Below are 18,410 nucleotides of genomic sequence, written 5' to 3' on the forward strand. Positions count from 1 at the left end.
AAGAGAGAAACATATTTATGGCTTTGCAGTAAAGCGATTCCTGATAGGACACTTTGTCATGCAACATTTTGCCTGAACACAATTCTCAATGGCCAGGCAGTTTATATGAATACAATGCCCGTGGATCTCAGCAATAATGGCTTCCTTTTATTCCACTGCGCTGTCAGAGCCAATTTAGATCCAACCATAAAAAGTATTCTTTATTTATTTTTTTTAATATCGATTAGGGATTTAAGTAAATATGTGACATAACGCAACAACAGACAGGAAAGTAATTACACTGTAAAGAATGGCACTTAATTCCCCTTAGTATGGCACACACATTAGGATTCACTGATGCAGATACATGCTTCTTTCACATGCAAACACACACACACACACACACACACACACACACACACACACACACACACACTATTCACACTAGAGTAGTAGATACACATGTGAGCAATTCATTTCAAGTGTTTTTTACACATACATATACATATACATTTATACATCCTGAAGTTTTGACTGTGTATAGGGTGGTTTGGTCAGGGTATTTTTTAATTCTTGTTCTTATTTTATTGCCTTTTAAAATGATAAATTCTGATAAAATACGGGCTTGAGGACTGTAAACCTTTTTTAAATGGCCCCATTCCTTCCCTACTTTGCCTCCTCTTACGTCTCTCAGTCACGATTCACACCCCTCGCTCTCTTACTCTATTCATCCATCATCTTTGTGTTTCCCTTCATCCTTTGCATCCTTCTCACCCTTCACTTCCTACATCTCTCTGACCAGTCTGACACTGAAAGTCTGCTTTATGAGCTTGTTAGAGCTTGATGCACGTGTGGCAATTCCAAGGACATTTACATCACATTTGCATTTTTCACTGAATGTTAGAGATGAAAATGTTGCGTCAGGGATTCAAAGTATGATACATTAACAGTGGTCAATGTCTTCATACTGTTGACCTTTTAAAAGTCAGATATTTGTTTTCAGATTATATATTATTTTGAAAACGTGTCTGTATTTCTCATGAAGACAGTGGAGATGAGATGTCCACTGATAGCCTGGGTCTGGCTCCACACGAGGAAGACTCCTCAGACGAAGAAGCACAGCTACACGGACGCTTAACAAGAGGGGGATCCAGAGACGAGCAGGGGAATCCTGCCATACCTCATTCAGAAGATCCCTTTGTTCCCGCAGATGCAGAAAGAGAAAAAGATTTGCAGACCCATGAGGAAGAGCAACTGTCAAACCCATCCATGGTAACATGTTTCCAAATTCCCAAATGCTTTTTTTTTGTCTTCTTGGAGGAAGAACCTTGTGCTAGAGAGCTGTAATAGCACTATTTTCTGGGGAGCACAAGGAATATTACGCGTTTATAGTGCTCAAATGTAAGTACATTTCACAAGTGGTTGTCAAGCTGACAATCAGGCAAAGATACAAAAGAGGTTTCACTTCAAACCAGTGTTACTAATATAAGCCGAGCACATTTAATCCATTACTTAGTCCATTTGCAACCACTAGGAAGCACTTTCAGAAGAAGATGCCACAAGAAAACGTTTTTTCCTCAGGAGGACATTCACAAAATGAGTTCAGCAGCACAGTAAATGTGTAACACAGAGTTTATTAACAAGCAACATATAACATACATATTTATACTGTGTGGCACATGTGTGCTCTTTCGTGTCCAATTATCATGTGAAAAACAGTGGAGGACTGTGGAAGTGGAAGACGTTGTTGTCAGCCGCCCGGTCGTTACTAGCAGCCTAACGTCAACACGCCTCAATTAGTGCAAAGCCTCGTTAATTGAACCCTGAGAATCCCCTTTGCTGGATTTCTCTGTCTCGTCTCTTTTTACACTCAAAATAAAAGTAAACAGGCTTCATTTTTAGCAATGTTCACACGTATAACATTAACTGGTAGGCTATAACCCCCGATCCTTTTTCCAGTGTTGTTCCCTCTTCTCTCACTGGTCTCACTTGACACTGGCTGCGTCGTCACAGGAACCTCTACTGTGACTGACGCATTGCAGCTCGTGAAGTTGTTGGACTTCTTATTTTTTTATTGCATACAAATTGAATGCCTTTTTTAATTATTGAGGGCTGCAGTAAACTCCTTCACTTGATACAAATATACTTGATACGACAGCGGGGGGACATATTTGATTGCTAACAAATGAATAAAAGAATTACCAAATAGGCTGTAATAGTTACATCCCAATTTGCTAAAGTTTGTCTTTCATGCTGGGTGATAAAATGAATGAATGAGCTATAGTTTTCGAAGTTGAAGAGAACTACATCATTACACTGGACATTATCACTCCATAGAATTAGAAGACTTTCAGTTAGAGTTTCTTATTGTAGCTGACCTGATCCATCAGATAACATTTGTATCGCACTAATTACTTTACATTATTCATCTATAGCGCAGAGACCCCTAAGGCAGTGGTGTTAAAGGTGCACACCATTGTAGGAAGAAAGGAGAAACAGAGTGGATTAAAATGACACTGCTTGAATGGTCCCAAATGACCTATCAGCCATTTAATGGTATGAATCCTTTATACTGTGACAAGGGAATGAATAGAATAAGGGGGCCTGGTGCTTTATTAAAAAGCTGGAGCAAAATGAGCTTCATGATTGTGAAGATGGTGGTTATCTGTGGCCTCTGGACCTGAATCAAACTGCTCCTAAAAATATTTGAGTCATTTTTTTCCCCAGCTCTCTCTCTCTCTCTCTCTCTCTCTCTCTCTCTCTCTCTCTCTCTCTCTCTCTCTCTCTCTGTCTCTCTCTCTCTCTCTCTCCCCCCTCTCTCTTGCCCCCTCTCTCTCTCTCTCTCTCTCTCTCTCTCTCTCTCTCTTTTTTCGGAAACTTTTTCTTTCTTTGGTCCATCTTTTTGTTCTTGTCTATTCTCTGTACCCTTTTCTTCTGCTATTTCCCCATTTTGTTTTACCTTCATGCTATAGTACAGGCAGCAAGTCAACTGTTTGCATCCTTTTTGTTACGAGGAGACATTGGTCTGCATAAACACAGCTGCATTTCTTTCGGCGACGCAGTCCCATTGTGTTTGGTCTCTCGCCGTTTCATTGTTAAGCCTTCTCTTATTTCTTTCGCCCTGTCTCCCTCTTGTCATTCTCCATTCTTGCTCCTTCCTATTTCTTAGCAAAACTATTCCCACATGCATTACTTTCCATTTTCTCCCGGCCCATCGACAGTGTCTCACAAAGCTATACGGCTAGCATGCTAATGCAGCAGATCTAATCTTAACTAAACAGAGCTTCCTTATTTTACCCCCGTCTCACAGGAGGACACTTGCGCGGGAAGAGCGGCTAACCCAACACGCCGTTGTGAGATGCTCTCAACAGCTCCAGGGGTTAATTAAAAATCAATTCATCAAGTGGAAACAGAGGAAACAGGGAGAGAGGGGAATAATCTCCAGTGAAAGACACCGGCTTATTAATATGCATTCACACAGTAGAAAATGGAAAAACACAATTTTGTGCACGCTTACCTGTCTTAATAAAAGTTAAATTGATATTGAATTTCAGTTTGTCCTTTGAACTGATTGTTTTAGGATAGAAATGGAACTGGAGAACAAACTATTAAATCCTTATTCCCTAGCTCTTCACTCTATTCCCATGTCCCCCATGAACCCCTCCCTCCTGTCCCCCTCATCAAGTCCCTTCATAATCTGTTGCTTTGTGCATCGTCTCTCCACGTCATCCTCACATGATCTGTCTTTTATGCCTCACTCTTTTGATTCATTCCTTTTTATACCACTTACCCTCCTCCTTCCCTCCTTCTCCTGCGTCCCTCCATCTGTCTTCATAGATGCACAACCAGAGTGCTGGGCCCAGATCAGAGCAGTTCTGTGATCCGGATGGGTTTCTTCCTCTGGGTTTGGACATGAATCCTGGTCACTCCGACACACCAGAACACCCTCACTGTGACCCTCTGCTCACAGGCCAAACTTCACCGCAGGCTTCAGACCCAACAGGTGGGTTAAAGAAGGGATCTCTTTAAGTCTACATGCGTGTGCATGAATTTTAATGCTCCTATTTTATTGACTTTTTTTGGCTCATGTTTTCCTATAGACTACATCAGAAAGCGCTGTTGCTGTTTTGGTGCTTCAAGAGATTAGATTGTGAAGATTACCTCTGTGTCCAACTTTTGCCTGGAGATACTTTCCAATTTGCAAGCGTTATTCATATCACAAAGGCCTCATAATAGGATTTAGAACAAATATGTAAAAACGAAGAGCTTACAAGAGAGATGAAAATGAGTTTTAAACCCAGAGGAGCGCTGGCTGCTTGGTGGAAAACGAGAGATGGGGGACAACATCGATAATTTACTACTGCTGGGTCCAAGGGGAGCTCTCCTGAGTTGCCTTTTTGTTTTGTGTGGTTATGTGTGTATGTCTCTGCCTGCTTCTTTTTTTAAATTTAGTGCCTCCATTTTATTAAACTGTAGGTGAACACAGTTCACCTGAAACTTCTGAAAGTCCCAACCTGTTCTCACTCTTAACTTCTCAAATACTGAAGCCGGTGTGATGGGAACAAATGCAGGACTTCTACTGCAGTTTGTGTCCAGTGTGAAACCAACTCAACAGTAGTGTTGTTACGTAATGTATATACTCGCCAGTTTAATTTACTTTATATTAACAAACATACTTATTTTCACCCAAACCACGGTAGTTTCCTGAGCAAGTGGGTTTGTGTGGAAGTAAACCTAAAAACAAAGTAAACCTACGCTGGCACTTTGTTTTGAAAAGAGACTGGATGAATGTGAAATGTGATATTGACATGAGGAGTCCAAACCTGAAGCTGGAGGGGAAACCTATAACGTCATGGTGTGAAGCAAAGGGCGATTGACCAAGCTGGGGAGTGTGAATGTTTTGCAACGTCCATATTTACATTACATTACATTACAGTCATTTAGCAGACGCTTTTATCCAAAGCGACTTACAATAAGTGCATTCAACATTGGTAATCAAAAGAACTACTAGTCACCAGAAGTCATAAGTACATTTCCTTTTCCAAACAAGCATCTAAGAGCATGAAGCAGAGCATAACTCAGAGCCAAAGTACAGTGCAGAAACAAGAAAAACAGTTAGTGCTATAAGTTTCACCAAGAAACACTCAACACAGCTTGTTCTTCATGTTTCTTTCCCGGCTGAAGAGTGTAGATAATACTGCCTGTGTCTTTCACATGCCACTCAATATTTACTTTGTCTTTTGAGAGCGATGTTGAAAGGCATGCGTTGTCTTCTGAAAACATATTGTCCCATTAGTCATTATTGCTAGAAAGTACTTATATGTCATTATTATAAAACACAATATATTACTACACTTTGTCTTTGAGAGAATAGTTCATGGTTAGGATTCTTTTTCCTCCTCATTTCACCTTGAACGGCACCAGACAAATCCTGCTGTGACAAGATCTTTTTGTAAAACTTCTGACATTAACTGTGACTCTGGTAGACCATTATATTGCCATAGAGGTTTGTATCCCCATATTTCCTATTTGTAACCACAGCATGTTTCTTGAGAATCATTTTTGAACACTAATGATGTAAACTGGCCATGTCTTCGGGGTGATCAGACTGTCCGACAAGGCTGATGGAAGTCCAGCCTTCACCTCCAAATTGCATCAGAGTTAAAATAATAATACTTGGATTGGATCAGGAGCTATAATTTATCTTGGGGCTCATTACACCTTCAACTCTTGTCCAAGGCTGTTGAATACATGCATTTCAAACAGGGGCCGCTGTTTTGATTCGGCTGGGATATTCCAATTCATACTAAGTGAATCGCTATACGGCTCAAAAATGATCCCATCAACCTTTTTCTCTTCACTGAGGCCTGACGTCCAGCTTTTCACTGTTTCATTGTCAAGCTCGTGTCAAACGAATGAGGTTGACAGGGAGAGACTCCCACAAGGGCACCACTACCTTCCTCGCACCAGGCAGCCAGCCGCTCGTCAAACGCCGCACTGTCTCTGCCACCATCGTTAAAACTCCAAAGTTAATGAGAGAGAAAGGTTAGAGAGGAGGAATATCACCTTGACAACACTCCACACTCATTTATGTCCCTCCATCCCTCCATCTGTCTCCTCTATTTTACTCTTTTTTTTTTTCTCTCCAGCAGGCAGGGCTGAGATCCAACAGGTTTTATATGTCTCCTGCTCTACCTTTCCACCTCTCTCCTTTTTTGCTCCTACTCCCTGTCACCCGGTCAGTCAGAAAATGAGGTTGTTAGAGTGCAGTTTCTGTCTCGTGTGCATCCAGAGAGAGAGAGAGAGAGAGAGAGAGAGAGAGAGAGAGAGAGAGAGAGAGAGAGAGAGAGAGAGAGAGAGAGAGAGAGAGAGAGAGAGAGAGAGAGAGAGAGAGATGCAGCTGTATGGGCACACTAACAGTAAAATGTGCTAAAAAGCAGATGAACAGGTAGAGGAACAAGCAACAAGAAGATCAAAGACGTGCAGACAAATAAAGGTAGAAAGAGGCAGATAGACAGACTGTGTGGAAGCTTTGTATTCATTTCTGAGTATTTTTTTTTGTATTTCAGTCCATCTCTTTTCCTGAGTTTAGAAGCTGGCTGTCTGACTCCTCTCCTCCTTTCCTCTTTTCATTTGCTGCTGATTTGGAGTAGTTAGTAGATTCTCCACCCAGTCAATAGTATTAATTGATTGGCTAACCACTGGGGAGAAAGAAGAAAACAGCAGTAATTGCATTGCAGCTGTCGGGATTGGCTGAACAGGCTTGTTAAGCAATATTGGTTTGCTGCTGCTCAATGGACAAATGGATTATCGCATCACATGTAATTTGATAAATTTGCATGAATTCAATTAGTATTAATAGGCTAATAAATTCCTCCCAACCATGGTTACTTTTTTATTGCTTTATATTGGATGAGTCGGAATTTTCTCTTTAACTCATGACTTTTTTTTACTTTTGCCACTTCAAGTGGATGACTTCAAAAGAGATTAATAACAGTAATATGTTTAAATGATTACAACCATTTGTAACCATGACCGAGTTTTACTTTTCAAATTGATAATCAGCCGTGAAAATGAATAACTGTATCCTATAATTCACACAGCAGCTTTAGACTCTGTGTCTTATTGACACACTGTCATAGCCAAAAAGTTATTCCATGCATTGGATCTATACAAGGTCACACTCCGTTGGAGTTCGATAGCAAAGCAAATGCATTGCTATTTCCATTTGCCAGCCATACATCCAACTGATAGCAGCGTGACATTGCATGATCTGTGTCCTCGGATATTATCTATCTTGAATCCAGATATTGCAAATGTTTTTTAGAGCAGGTAAAGGGCAATACAAGAACGTGAACGTGAATAAAGAGATGGGATGCTTTAAAAAGAAGCATCAGCAGAGACGTTTTGGGGAAATGTAACAGTATACTCTGCAAATGTTGACTTTCTTCTGTATACATAACTTTTTGTTTTTTTTCATAAAGATCTGAATGTGCCCCCTGTCTCAGTTTTTCTCTCACTCTTTTAGTGTCAGAGGGTTATCGGCCAAGCAGCAGCCTTAGTACCCGCACTGGGGAACACCTGGTTTTTAGAATGATGAGCAACAACCGCATGCAGCCAACTGCAAATCAAATTCACTCAGCCAGCACCAGTAGAGGACAAATATCAGTAAATAAACGAGGAACATCTGGTAAGTGTATATATGTGTGTGTGTGTGTGTGTGTGTGTGTGTGTGTGTGTGTGTGTGTGTGTGTGTGTGTGTGTGAACACGATTCAACTGAGTTATTTACTTTCACACACGCAAAACTCTATTTCATACACAAATAATACACCTAACTTGTGCATACAGCAACACTTTCTTGGCACTGAGTATGCAGGTTTCTTATTAAAGAGATTATACTGTATCACTCTCGAACACAAACAGGCACACACACACACGACATACACACGCTGACTGTACACACGCATGCAGGATTGGGACTCGGTCCAGAAATGTGTTCTCGCAATCACTTCCCTCGTTCAGATCCCACAAACACAGCAGTAATCTGTTTATACTGATGCGCACGCGCACACACACACACACACACACACATGCACACCTGAGAGACAAGACGATAATCTGTTTCATGCAGTGATATATTTAATATCCTCCACTCCTCATTAATTCACAGTATTCCCTTCCTCTTATTGACCATCCCTCTGTTCTTTCTACACTTTCAAGCCGTCTAGCCCTGCTGTCTTTAGTTTTCTTCATAAAGTTTTTTCCTGCCAATCCCTTTAACTTTTACACATTTATTGAATTAATTATAATTGTTCTGTTTGATTCCTCTCCTTCACTCAAATCATTCTTACTTTCACATCCAAAGCAAACTGCTTAAAGCTCTGTCAGCACTGTTGCCCCTGGTTGCACTGCTCGTGCTGTTAGCACCATTAGCTGCTAGCGGGCGGGTCAGCTGACGCCGTGTTGAGAACCGTGTGGAGTCAATTTGTCAAACATAAAAAAAAGTTGAATACTTCGAAAGGAGGTCCACACCTCACAAACCTCTCAGGAGCTCAAAAAACCTTTTCAACATATTTCATTACAGCATCAAAAAGACTCGTTGGTGCTCAACATGTTTTCAATATCTTTAATTCCACAGGGGAACCTTAGCACAGATGTTTCGGCAAGTTGCCTCACTCGTGTGCCTCATTGTGCCGTCTTGTAGGCGTGCCGCTCCACTGTGCTGTCTGACAGCACGCAGAAGAAGAAGAGGGCTTCTCGCCGAAACATCTGTGCTTTGGCTTCAATGTGCTATTAATTAATGTCTGGAAATAGCTTTTGTTCCGAAGCATCTTTGTGAGTCGGGACCTCCTTTTCCTGTTCATAGTATTTTTTTTTTTTTTAAGCTACATGTGTGTTGCCTTGATCCCAGTTCATGACATTATAATTCGTCATGTGAAAAAGACACAAATGTCACTGAATGCATCTCAACATGACTTCAATCTAATATGCTGTACACAGAAGTACAAACAACACATGCAAAATAACGAAAGATTGAAATCTGACTTTCCTAAAGAACTTCAGAAAGAGGTCATCTCGAGAGATGAGATTTGAATCTCACTCTCATTTTACCCCAAATATGTTTTAAATCAGACACAGAGCTTTATCGGTAACCACAATCTAGATTCATGTCCCGCCTGCTTTGAAATGGAAGTCAATTGATGTATGTGTATATGTGTGATTGCACATGTGTTAGCAGCGCTGTACTGCATGCATCATTCCTCCCATGCTGCTTAGTTTGACAGTGCAGGTGGTTATGAGGCACTAAGTGGAGGTTCTGTGCCAGTTGAAAGACAGAGCCAGGCGCTGAGGGGGGGGGGGGGGGGGGGGGGGGGGGGGAGAGGTAAGGAGACAATGGAAGATTGAAAGAATGAAAGACTTAACGCTGGAGCTGAAACTGGTTAGACAGCACGCAGCATGAGGAATCAGTGTGCCGCACGCACGCACATGCACGCCCACACCATCATAGCTTCTCAATGGGGGCCTCGATGTAATTTACAGTGAGCAGGTGGGGATGGATGTTCAATCTGATTCAATTTGATGTGGCTCGCGGTGGAGTGGGATGAGACACCACTCATTCCTCTGACTGTTGTGATAGTTTCTCTGTCTCTCACTCTCTTTCCCTGAATCCCCGCACTGCATACCCCCCCCCTTCTTCCTCTTATTTTCTCCTGTCTTCCTCTACATCTCCTCTTATCTCTGTCTTGCACTTACAAGACAGAGATACTTTCTGTAGCTGCTTTTGGAAGATATCAGTATGTCCTCATATCCATCCGTACGTTCAACCATCTATCCTTCTGTACATTGATATATTTATCCTGCCTTATTCAGAGTTAGGGTCTAGCCTGTCTGGCAAGTGTCCACCAACTCTGTTTCATGGTGCAAAGACAAAGCTTTCACCTGTCTCTCCTCCCCTCTCTCACACACTCTACCTGTCTGTCCTGTCCTACATTGGGCTCAGAATTGGGTCCAGGGTTTCGTCCGTTGTCCCGGGCAGCCATGGAGATCATGGAGATCTGTAATGTGGACCACACCGGCTGCGAGGACCCTGACCTGGAGTCTGACACGACTGCACACGCACTCCACGGACTGGAGCAGGAACTCAGAGTCATGGCCAAGGGTACAGACACACACACAGTGCATCCACAAGTCATGTGATCAACATATTACTCTGGATTTGATTGTTTTTTGTGATAACGATGTTTGATGGATTATAAGACACTTTGGTGATGATGGTTTCAAAATAAGGCCATAAGCATTACCCTTCCTCAATATCTACTTCAGAAACATGGAAGCAGGCGTCACTATTTGCTACGGGAGACTGTGGAGGTCAAGATCAGCAACAGGTCACACGGTGGGTAACATAAACACAAACTAAACCCACTCCCACATAAGGGTGAGGAATGTCACTGGTGTTGTGGTCCCCCAAATTTTATAGTGAGGTTCCCGGAAACCAAAAAAGTGTGAATTACCAGGGTCCTCTTTTTGTAGCAACTACTAATCAACTGCTAATTTTGCATGTAAAACAGACAAATCTACAAAATCAGCGCATTTCCGCTGGGTTCACAAACATAAAGCCCCATATAGGTGTTGTTACCGAACCTAAAAAAGTTAATATATTGTGTTCCGCCCTCTTAAAAGTACTAGCTGCAGCATAGGTAGCTGTTCTATTTTGATATCCTAAAAGGCAAATGTGTTTTTTTCTCTCTGTGAGAATGTGAGTGTATCCTCATGACTTCCTGTTTTCCTACTGTTGTCTGTGTCTTTGCGCCATGATCGGCATGTAATCCATTGCTCTCGCTCCCCCTACGCTTCTCGACACTTCTCCACTATTCCAATGGTCGCGATGGGGGGTAATCCCTTTTTTTTGTGCTCCGTCAATCCCTCTTTCTGTCGGATATGTGGTGTGTGTAATGGATCGTTAGCCAGCAGAACGACTTTAGCTTTGACAGCATGTTGGTTATCGGGCCTTAATGTGCTGCTTAATGTGTGTGTGTGTGTGTGTGTGTGTGTGTGAGTGTGAGTGTGAGTGTGAGAGAGAGAGAGAGCATTAATGTATTTTTCTTGTATTCCCAAAAGTCTGTGTGTGGGTGTGTGTGTCTGTATGTTGTTTATTGTGCGTGTGTATGTGTGAGTAGTGGGCATAATCTGCGCTAGAGGCCTTGTGCTGAGCAGAGCACTGTGAATATCACATTGAGACGTGTAATAACCGGATTAGCACATACTACACAGAGGGCTCCCAAAACAGCTCCTTGCATCCTTCAAACACGCACACACACACACACACACACACACACACACACACATTAGGACTGTTCAAATTGGCCAACATGACGTTCAAATGTTTGTTCTTAAAAATCATGTGGGATCACACTTTTCAAATGTCACTTTTTTCCGCTGTTTTTTCAGTGTCCTAAGTGGCGGTGAGCGAAGCAGCACTTTGCATTCATAGAACAAAAAAACAAAGTTATATTCTTCATTCTTTTCACTTTTCCTCTCTAAAAGCAATTTGTACGGTAAGATTTCAAAAGGTTTAACTCAACAACTGCATCTTGCACGTGTGTTTACCGTACCATCCCCATGGGACCTTTGATTGAATCGTATCCTCTCAGCCACCAGGTACTCACAGAGGCATTATTGCTGAACAACATAGACATTTTTTTAGATTATGTTGCATTGCAGAGTAGACGCATGACAATAATGCATGATAATGGAGTTCTACTGTAGAGTGGTCTCTGCTGCCCACCATCATGTAGTGTTATCAGGAAAACTCGAGTGGGTTTATAATTTATTCTTGGATAAAACCTATAAAATATACATTTATTTTGGTGACTTTTCCAGTCATAGGACTCTCTAATGTACGCCTGCTCAACACTCGAGGGGATTCTGTGAGACAGAATGTTACGTGCAGTATGCACGCATCGATCGATGTGCGTGTGTGCTTAGGCCTAACCTATGTTTACCTCAAACGCAGACGGCTTTTCATCATCTATCTCTGACTCAACTGCTTCCAGCTGTCGGGCTGTGCTTTAGTGTTGCCTCAGTCTATTGGCTGTCTTTGAGCTAACCTTTAATCAGTGAGTACTTGCACAGCAGTATCACATTAATATTTGGAGAATGGACGTATTCTGAATTTTCATGTTCAGTTTATACAGTACAATATTAACAAGAAACTTTATATTGGTTTTAAAAAAGCTGAAGTTAGACACCGAGGATTCGCCATCGTACACTGAGAGATTTACTCCTCTATCTGTGTTTGCTTCCCTGGTAGCATAATGTGATTTAAATGCATGCATATATTAGCGCACAGACATCGGCTGAACTGTGCTTTTATTTTGAATACATTTTACAATATGAAAAACGTGGGCTGTAATGGGTTCTTCGTGACTATTTTGACAGACTTCCTGTAAAGCTACTGCTCTCTTGTTGACGGTTACACTCAGGGCTAGAAGCCGAGACACAGCTGTGAATGTGTTAGCAGGTACCACATTGGCATGCAGGCGATTATTTACAATACTGAGGGTTAGGATACAAATGGTGAGTGGGAATGCTGAGTCAGTTGTGGACTTTATCAAAGATCCAGCTGTCAACAAGCTCATTAAAGCAAAGCAAAGGAAACTTTTGTGATGCTTCCAAAGACATACTCGGTAAACTAATGAATATCAACAAGCAAGCAACACATCCTGTTTGGACACCTGTTTTGAACACTATTATAAATTGAATGCTGGAGTCACTCATCAAACATCTGAGGGAAGAAATGTAATGCTTGATTTGCTTGATGACATTAATAGATAGACAAAAAAAAACTGGTTTTATAATTTAATTATATAATCTGTTTGAGGATTAGTATCACTGCAGGCTGAGTTGACACCAGTGTTAGATCAGGTGGTAACTGTGGATGTCATTTGATATGCTGTCTTTATAGAATCCAAATTTAATTTGGCCTTGTCATAGTCGGATGCAAACTGGAAGAGGCATCTCTAAAATGTCTCAATAAAAAAAGTATGCGCGCTCCATTGGTGTGGTTGATTGTACCTCCTCTATGTGAGGGTTTTAAAATGGTCAGTGCACTCTTATTTACAACATTTCCCGCTTCCTGTTCTTTAGTGGCAGAGACATTTCACACACAAATTATATATTAATAATTTATTACTGGAGTCAGTATGCTGTCAAACCACACGCCTGTTGCTGACCACTGCAGGTGTTTCTGGAGCTAAAAATGATCTGAAACTAGTTACAGAAGGACATCTGTGCTTTACCTTTATCTCACTGCTGTGCATGCAGGATGTTCTGCCTTTGATTGGTTGATTTGGTCTTGCAGGGGCAGAGCCAGCGACGAGCAAAAAGATGAGGAGGCCGCTACGCAGAGAGACCGGCAGAGTGTTCTCTTACTGCCCTGAGATATTCACACGCATGCACATAAACACACGCACTTGCTTGTTAATTAAAGAAACATACATGCACACGGATGTAAGAGACTAAAGTGGGAAAGAAACTGTTCATGCGAGGTACAGGCTGGTGCAGATGCCCCTAAAACTAAATCTGTGGGGAACTCATGTGCAAATAGATAACAAAAATGTAACCAATTAAATACAGTTTTGATTTGAGTTATTCATCTTCTCTTTTTTTATGTGTCTGTGTTTTCAATGCACACTTTACAGTATGTTCCACTTATACGTGAAACGTGGCTGTGAGATACATGCTTGTGGATGGATAAGCTGAAGGTATACAGCAAATGGACGTAGACAGGAGGGGGGGGGATGGAAAGATGAATGGCGAGTTACGTTTCATTTTCCGCAGGAGTCTGCCCGGATCCCCTCGTGTGTCTGTCACTGTGTGTGCATGTTTGTGTGTGTGTTAGGTGACAGACGTTGAGGGACAGAGTGCTGCAGTGCCAGCTTGACCCACTGGGATTGAACGCGCTACATTTTTCCCTGTTGTCATCTGTTTGTTTCTTAATAAGGTTAGGGCGCCATTGGATCAGGTCAGACTGTCTACACACACACACACACACACACACACACACACACACACACATACTGAAGACGCTGCTGCAGGTGATGAATTATGTTTGTAAGGGAGGGAACAAGGAGCTGTGCCAATGGCCGCTGTTACCATCTGTCTGTATGTGTGTGCAGGAGCTGGGGAAGATAAACACCAGGCACTGGAACTGGTTTGTCGTCTCTGTGGTGTTTACATGTTGGTGTGGGATTATTATTTTTTCTTTCTCAGCTCTGCTGTTTTGCATTACTCCCAAAAGCCAGGCCTAATCTATCATGGCTGCCACTGTCCTCAACTGAGTTCAAAACCCACCATCCACTGCTTTATCTCTAGCTGATGGGCATGCGAGGACTTAGGTAGATGGATGTCAAGGGTGCCAACATTGTGTGTGTGAATATGAGTGTGAGTGCATTTGGCCCCACTCTACCTCAGTCACTGTGGAGGGATAGAAGGGTGCTTTATTTGTCCCAACGTTAATCGCTAGAAGCGGACAGCAAAAGCCCTGTAATCCAACAGCAATCACCACAAGACTGATTGATAGCACAGCGACAGAGGGAGAACGACAGAGAGACCAAGATACAGACAAGGAGAGAGAGAGAGGTTAAAAGGTAGATCTTTGTTATTGTGTCCTTCACTGAGTTTATCACACACTGTTTAGGAGAGAAAAATAACAGAGACATAAATCTGATGGATATCGAACCACTATGGCTTGGTTTAAACAACTCTGAGATCTTAACTCTCCCTCCGTCTCTCATTCTTTCTCCCTCACCCCCACATTCACCCCCACATGCATACAAACAGGGAGAGAGGACGGCAAAATACAGCTGACCTTTGTTAGATTTGGAGCTGTCTGTGATGTTGTCGATGCTGTCAGAAAGACAGTGAAACTGGAGGAGTTGACATTTAACTGCGCTATATTAACTGACCCTTCGCTGGAACTGGAGTTCAGACTGGGTGTGTTGTGGAAAAAGCAGACAGAAAAAAAAATTCTGCGTTATGAAACTAACTTTTATTATTTATTTTTTTGCTGTTGAGGTGAATTTTGTAAACTTTTTCTTGCAGTAGATACTTTTCAGAAATCTTCATTTCTAAACAGAACACAGTGGACATTGGTGGTAAATCTGATAACAGAATGCAGTTCTCTGCCCCCCCCACTCACTGTGATTTTTTTTTTTACTATATTACTTATTTGGGTTTTCATGGGTTTTGGCATTTTCTTTAACAGCAAGTTGCACAGTGGAAACATTTTGTTTTGCCTTCGGCTACATGTCCATTTAAGTTTCCTCACCCAGAATGCCCTGAGAGGACTCGCTTGCTCACAGTCTCACAAGTCACCTGCTGGGAGCTGCAAGGGACAACAGCTGCGTCCATGTGTGACAATTTGAGTCCACAAATAAACTGTGAAATTGGTGAAATGGAAGAATGAGCAACCCTAATGTAGAAAGGCATTGTTTTCACTATACTTGTGATTTACTTTTTATGAACTCTTAAAGGAATATTTGTGTGAGCAAACTTGTAGTCTATGTTATGCGTTTTCTATAGGAACCCATCACCAAAAAATGATGTGTTTTACTACTAAACGTTTTTTTTGCCAAGTTAGTTTTTGAGAAATTGCTGCATGGATTATGCTTTCTGATAACATGCTTCCACAAATATAGCCTGTTAACCATGAAGTGCAAGACAGGTTGTGGCTCCATCCCACATGTAAGAGGGTTAGCTTACTGAATGTCTTTGATGAAGGTGAGTGAAAGATGGTGGTTTTGGTTAAACATTAAAAAATGGCCGGTCTCTAGGGCTTCAAGTCGGTTATCAGTTGCCACAATGGAGTATTGAATAAAATGTAATGTTTCCTTATTTCGATAGAAAAAACGTGTCTGCATCATATTCATTTCAAACATATTGACTGCTGCAAATTAGTGTTGTAGGCCTACAAACCTAATATTCAGGCAACGGGATATCTGTTGGTTTGGATGTATCGGAAAATGATATATTGTGATATTTCTGACCAAATACATTTCTATAGGCCTACTGTATAATGTGACAATATAATGTAGAGATATTGAATATATTTAGAGTCAAAAGTAATGGCAACGTGTTTTTTTTTAAATATGTTGTCAAAAAAAGTGTGTATATATAACTTTTTTTTTTAAGGAATAAAACAAGTATTTGATTCGTGGAAATGCTCCTTTTCCTCTGAGTCAGCCTGTGTCTGGTAGGCCTACCCGTCTGTGTTTGATTGACTGCAGGTGTCATGCTGCGCTCTGGAAGTGGAACTAAAGACAAAGTAAACGAACTAACGCTGGAGCCAACATGGTGCAGCGCGCCACACGTGGTAGGCTGCTGACGAGTGAGGCCCGCACCTGCAGCTAACCGGACCGAAGCGACACGTGAAGGTAGGTTTACAAGCTGCAGCTGAGCAGCTAATTAGCTAACTTCTCCTCCTGCGACTGTTTGCTTGGTGGCTCGTTCAACACGCTGGGGGTGAAGCGGATGCTTGTAAATTAGATGAGAGGGATGTTTTTGCATTTAAGTTGATGCGGGTTGTTGGTTCAAAGTCCGCGCCTGCTGCCTGGCTCGGTGTGAGAAAGCAGTCTGCTTGCTGTCTATGATAGATATCTGACCTCAGGGGTTGTCCTCAGTGAAACAACTTTTTTTTATTATAGATTTTTTTTTTGTCTTACGGGACAGCAGACTATTCTGTAGCTGAGAAAAAGAGCAATCTAACTCAGTTGGATAGTGTAGCATATTATAAATAAAAATCCAGGTCTGTATTTGAGCTTTGAAGATAAGGGAAAACACACCATGATGATCAAAATAACAGGGGAATACTCTATTGTCAAGTTCTAGTATCACGTGTGTGTGTGTGTGTGTGTGTGTGTGTGTGTGTGTGTGTGTGTGTGTGTGTGTCCGCACGGTGCAGAGAATGCACTTCTGCTTATACTTGTCTTTACTGCTCGACAACAACAAGATTACTCTTGACCCTGACAAAACACCACGAGCCCACGCCATCAGTCTTTTTATATTTTAACCTTTACGCCTCTCCGAGCTCACCATCCACACCTATGAATGACTGCCTTCTTACCCTCTGTGGTTGTCGGGGTTGGAGGCACATTTGCCGTGGATGTGCCATCTAATCGGGTCCCATGTTGTCTATTGTGAGCCCTGCTGCCTCATTACAGGAGACGGAGAATACCTGTTGTGTCTGTCATCTGTGAAACATAAAAAGCCTCCTCGCTACTTATAGTCTGTGCGGGCCGTCGTATGTGTCTTCCCTATTATTCCCAGGCTCCGAATAGAAGGAGCAGCGAAGTGTAACACAGGTGTGAAGACTTTGGCAAACAGCGAACGATAATAAGGGGATATCTCGTTTTGTGCATGTATGAGCGCGGTGTATTTCTATGAGCATGTATGTGGTGTATGTGCTCATAGAAATACACTGGAGGTTTAAGTTCACTAGATGGATGGGTAGATAAAAATGCCTCAAGCCAGCTATCTTAAAGTTTTATTGCACTAGAACCCAACGGATTCCATATATCCTTGACTTTAATCAACACAAATCCCTGTTTGGTGGACATACAGTATTATTATTTCTCTCCTGGTCGTGTCCCTGTGGCGTCCTCGCATGTTGCAGCCTGCACAGCTTTAACTTAGTTGTGGCCTCGAAATTACTTTCAAGGGTATAGCCCCGCCTGTACTTAAATGACCCCCGTATACGCTGGAGATGGAAGTACAGTACGCCCTGGACAGAGAGTTCAGGCGGAGAGAGAGTTATAATGGAGGGGAGAGAGAGAGAGGGGGAGATGGAGTGAGAAAATACTAAGAACAGAGAGGTTGAGGAAGTGGAGGATAGAAATTAAAGAAAGGGGAAGGGTGGACATGAAAGAAATGGGGCGGCACATGGAGGGAGAACGCTCTCTAGTTTGATAAGGACATTCATTTGCCTCTCTTTTTTTCCCCCTCCCTTCCTTTTACAAGTCTATATTTCTCCTCCCCTCCTTCCTTGTCTCTTATTTCCACCCCTTCCTTCTTACACTTACTCTGCCATTCTTCCTTCAACCATTTCCTGCTACCTTCACCACTTCAGTCCTCCCCGCTTTCTCCTTTACGCCCCTTCTTCGTCTTCCCTTCCTTTCTAACGTGCCCTTCCCGATTCCATCTCTCCTTTCCTCATGTCCTCCTCCAATCTCATCTTCCCACCTCTCCATTCCTTTCTCCTTTTAATCCTTCCATTTGTCCCCTCACCCTCCTGTTCGGCGGCGGGGTCCCTGTGCCTTGACTGAGCCACTGGGACCTGCTGACAAATCGATACATCACTGTAATTGATTCTGTCGGGCCTCAAAGTGTTTAATGAGAGCCCCTCCCCCCTCTCCTCCTTCTCTCCCTCCTCCCC

At 42.2% G+C, this 18,410-nt stretch overlaps 1 protein-coding gene across 1 annotated transcript in view; it reads left to right on the forward strand.

Moving 5' to 3' along the window:
- Window positions 1-13,551, forward strand: part of zbbx (zinc finger, B-box domain containing) — a 48,772-nt gene extending 35,221 nt beyond the window's left edge. Inside the window, exons 16-21 of the mRNA XM_068715554.1 lie at window positions 1,025-1,251; window positions 3,817-3,982; window positions 7,508-7,669; window positions 9,981-10,139; window positions 10,304-10,373; window positions 13,341-13,551. Of these exons, the coding sequence (XP_068571655.1) occupies window positions 1,025-1,251; window positions 3,817-3,982; window positions 7,508-7,669; window positions 9,981-10,139; window positions 10,304-10,373; window positions 13,341-13,419 (863 nt within the window). The 3' untranslated portion in view covers window positions 13,420-13,551. The remainder of the gene's footprint in view (window positions 1-1,024; window positions 1,252-3,816; window positions 3,983-7,507; window positions 7,670-9,980; window positions 10,140-10,303; window positions 10,374-13,340) is intronic.
- The last annotated feature ends 4,859 nt before the right edge of the window (window positions 13,552-18,410 follow it).

Source organism: Cebidichthys violaceus, unplaced genomic scaffold (assembly GCF_023349555.1).
Source record: "Cebidichthys violaceus isolate CVI_PGR_0920_01 unplaced genomic scaffold, fCebVio1.0.p SCAF_1, whole genome shotgun sequence".
Lineage (NCBI taxonomy): Eukaryota > Metazoa > Chordata > Actinopteri > Perciformes > Stichaeidae > Cebidichthys > Cebidichthys violaceus.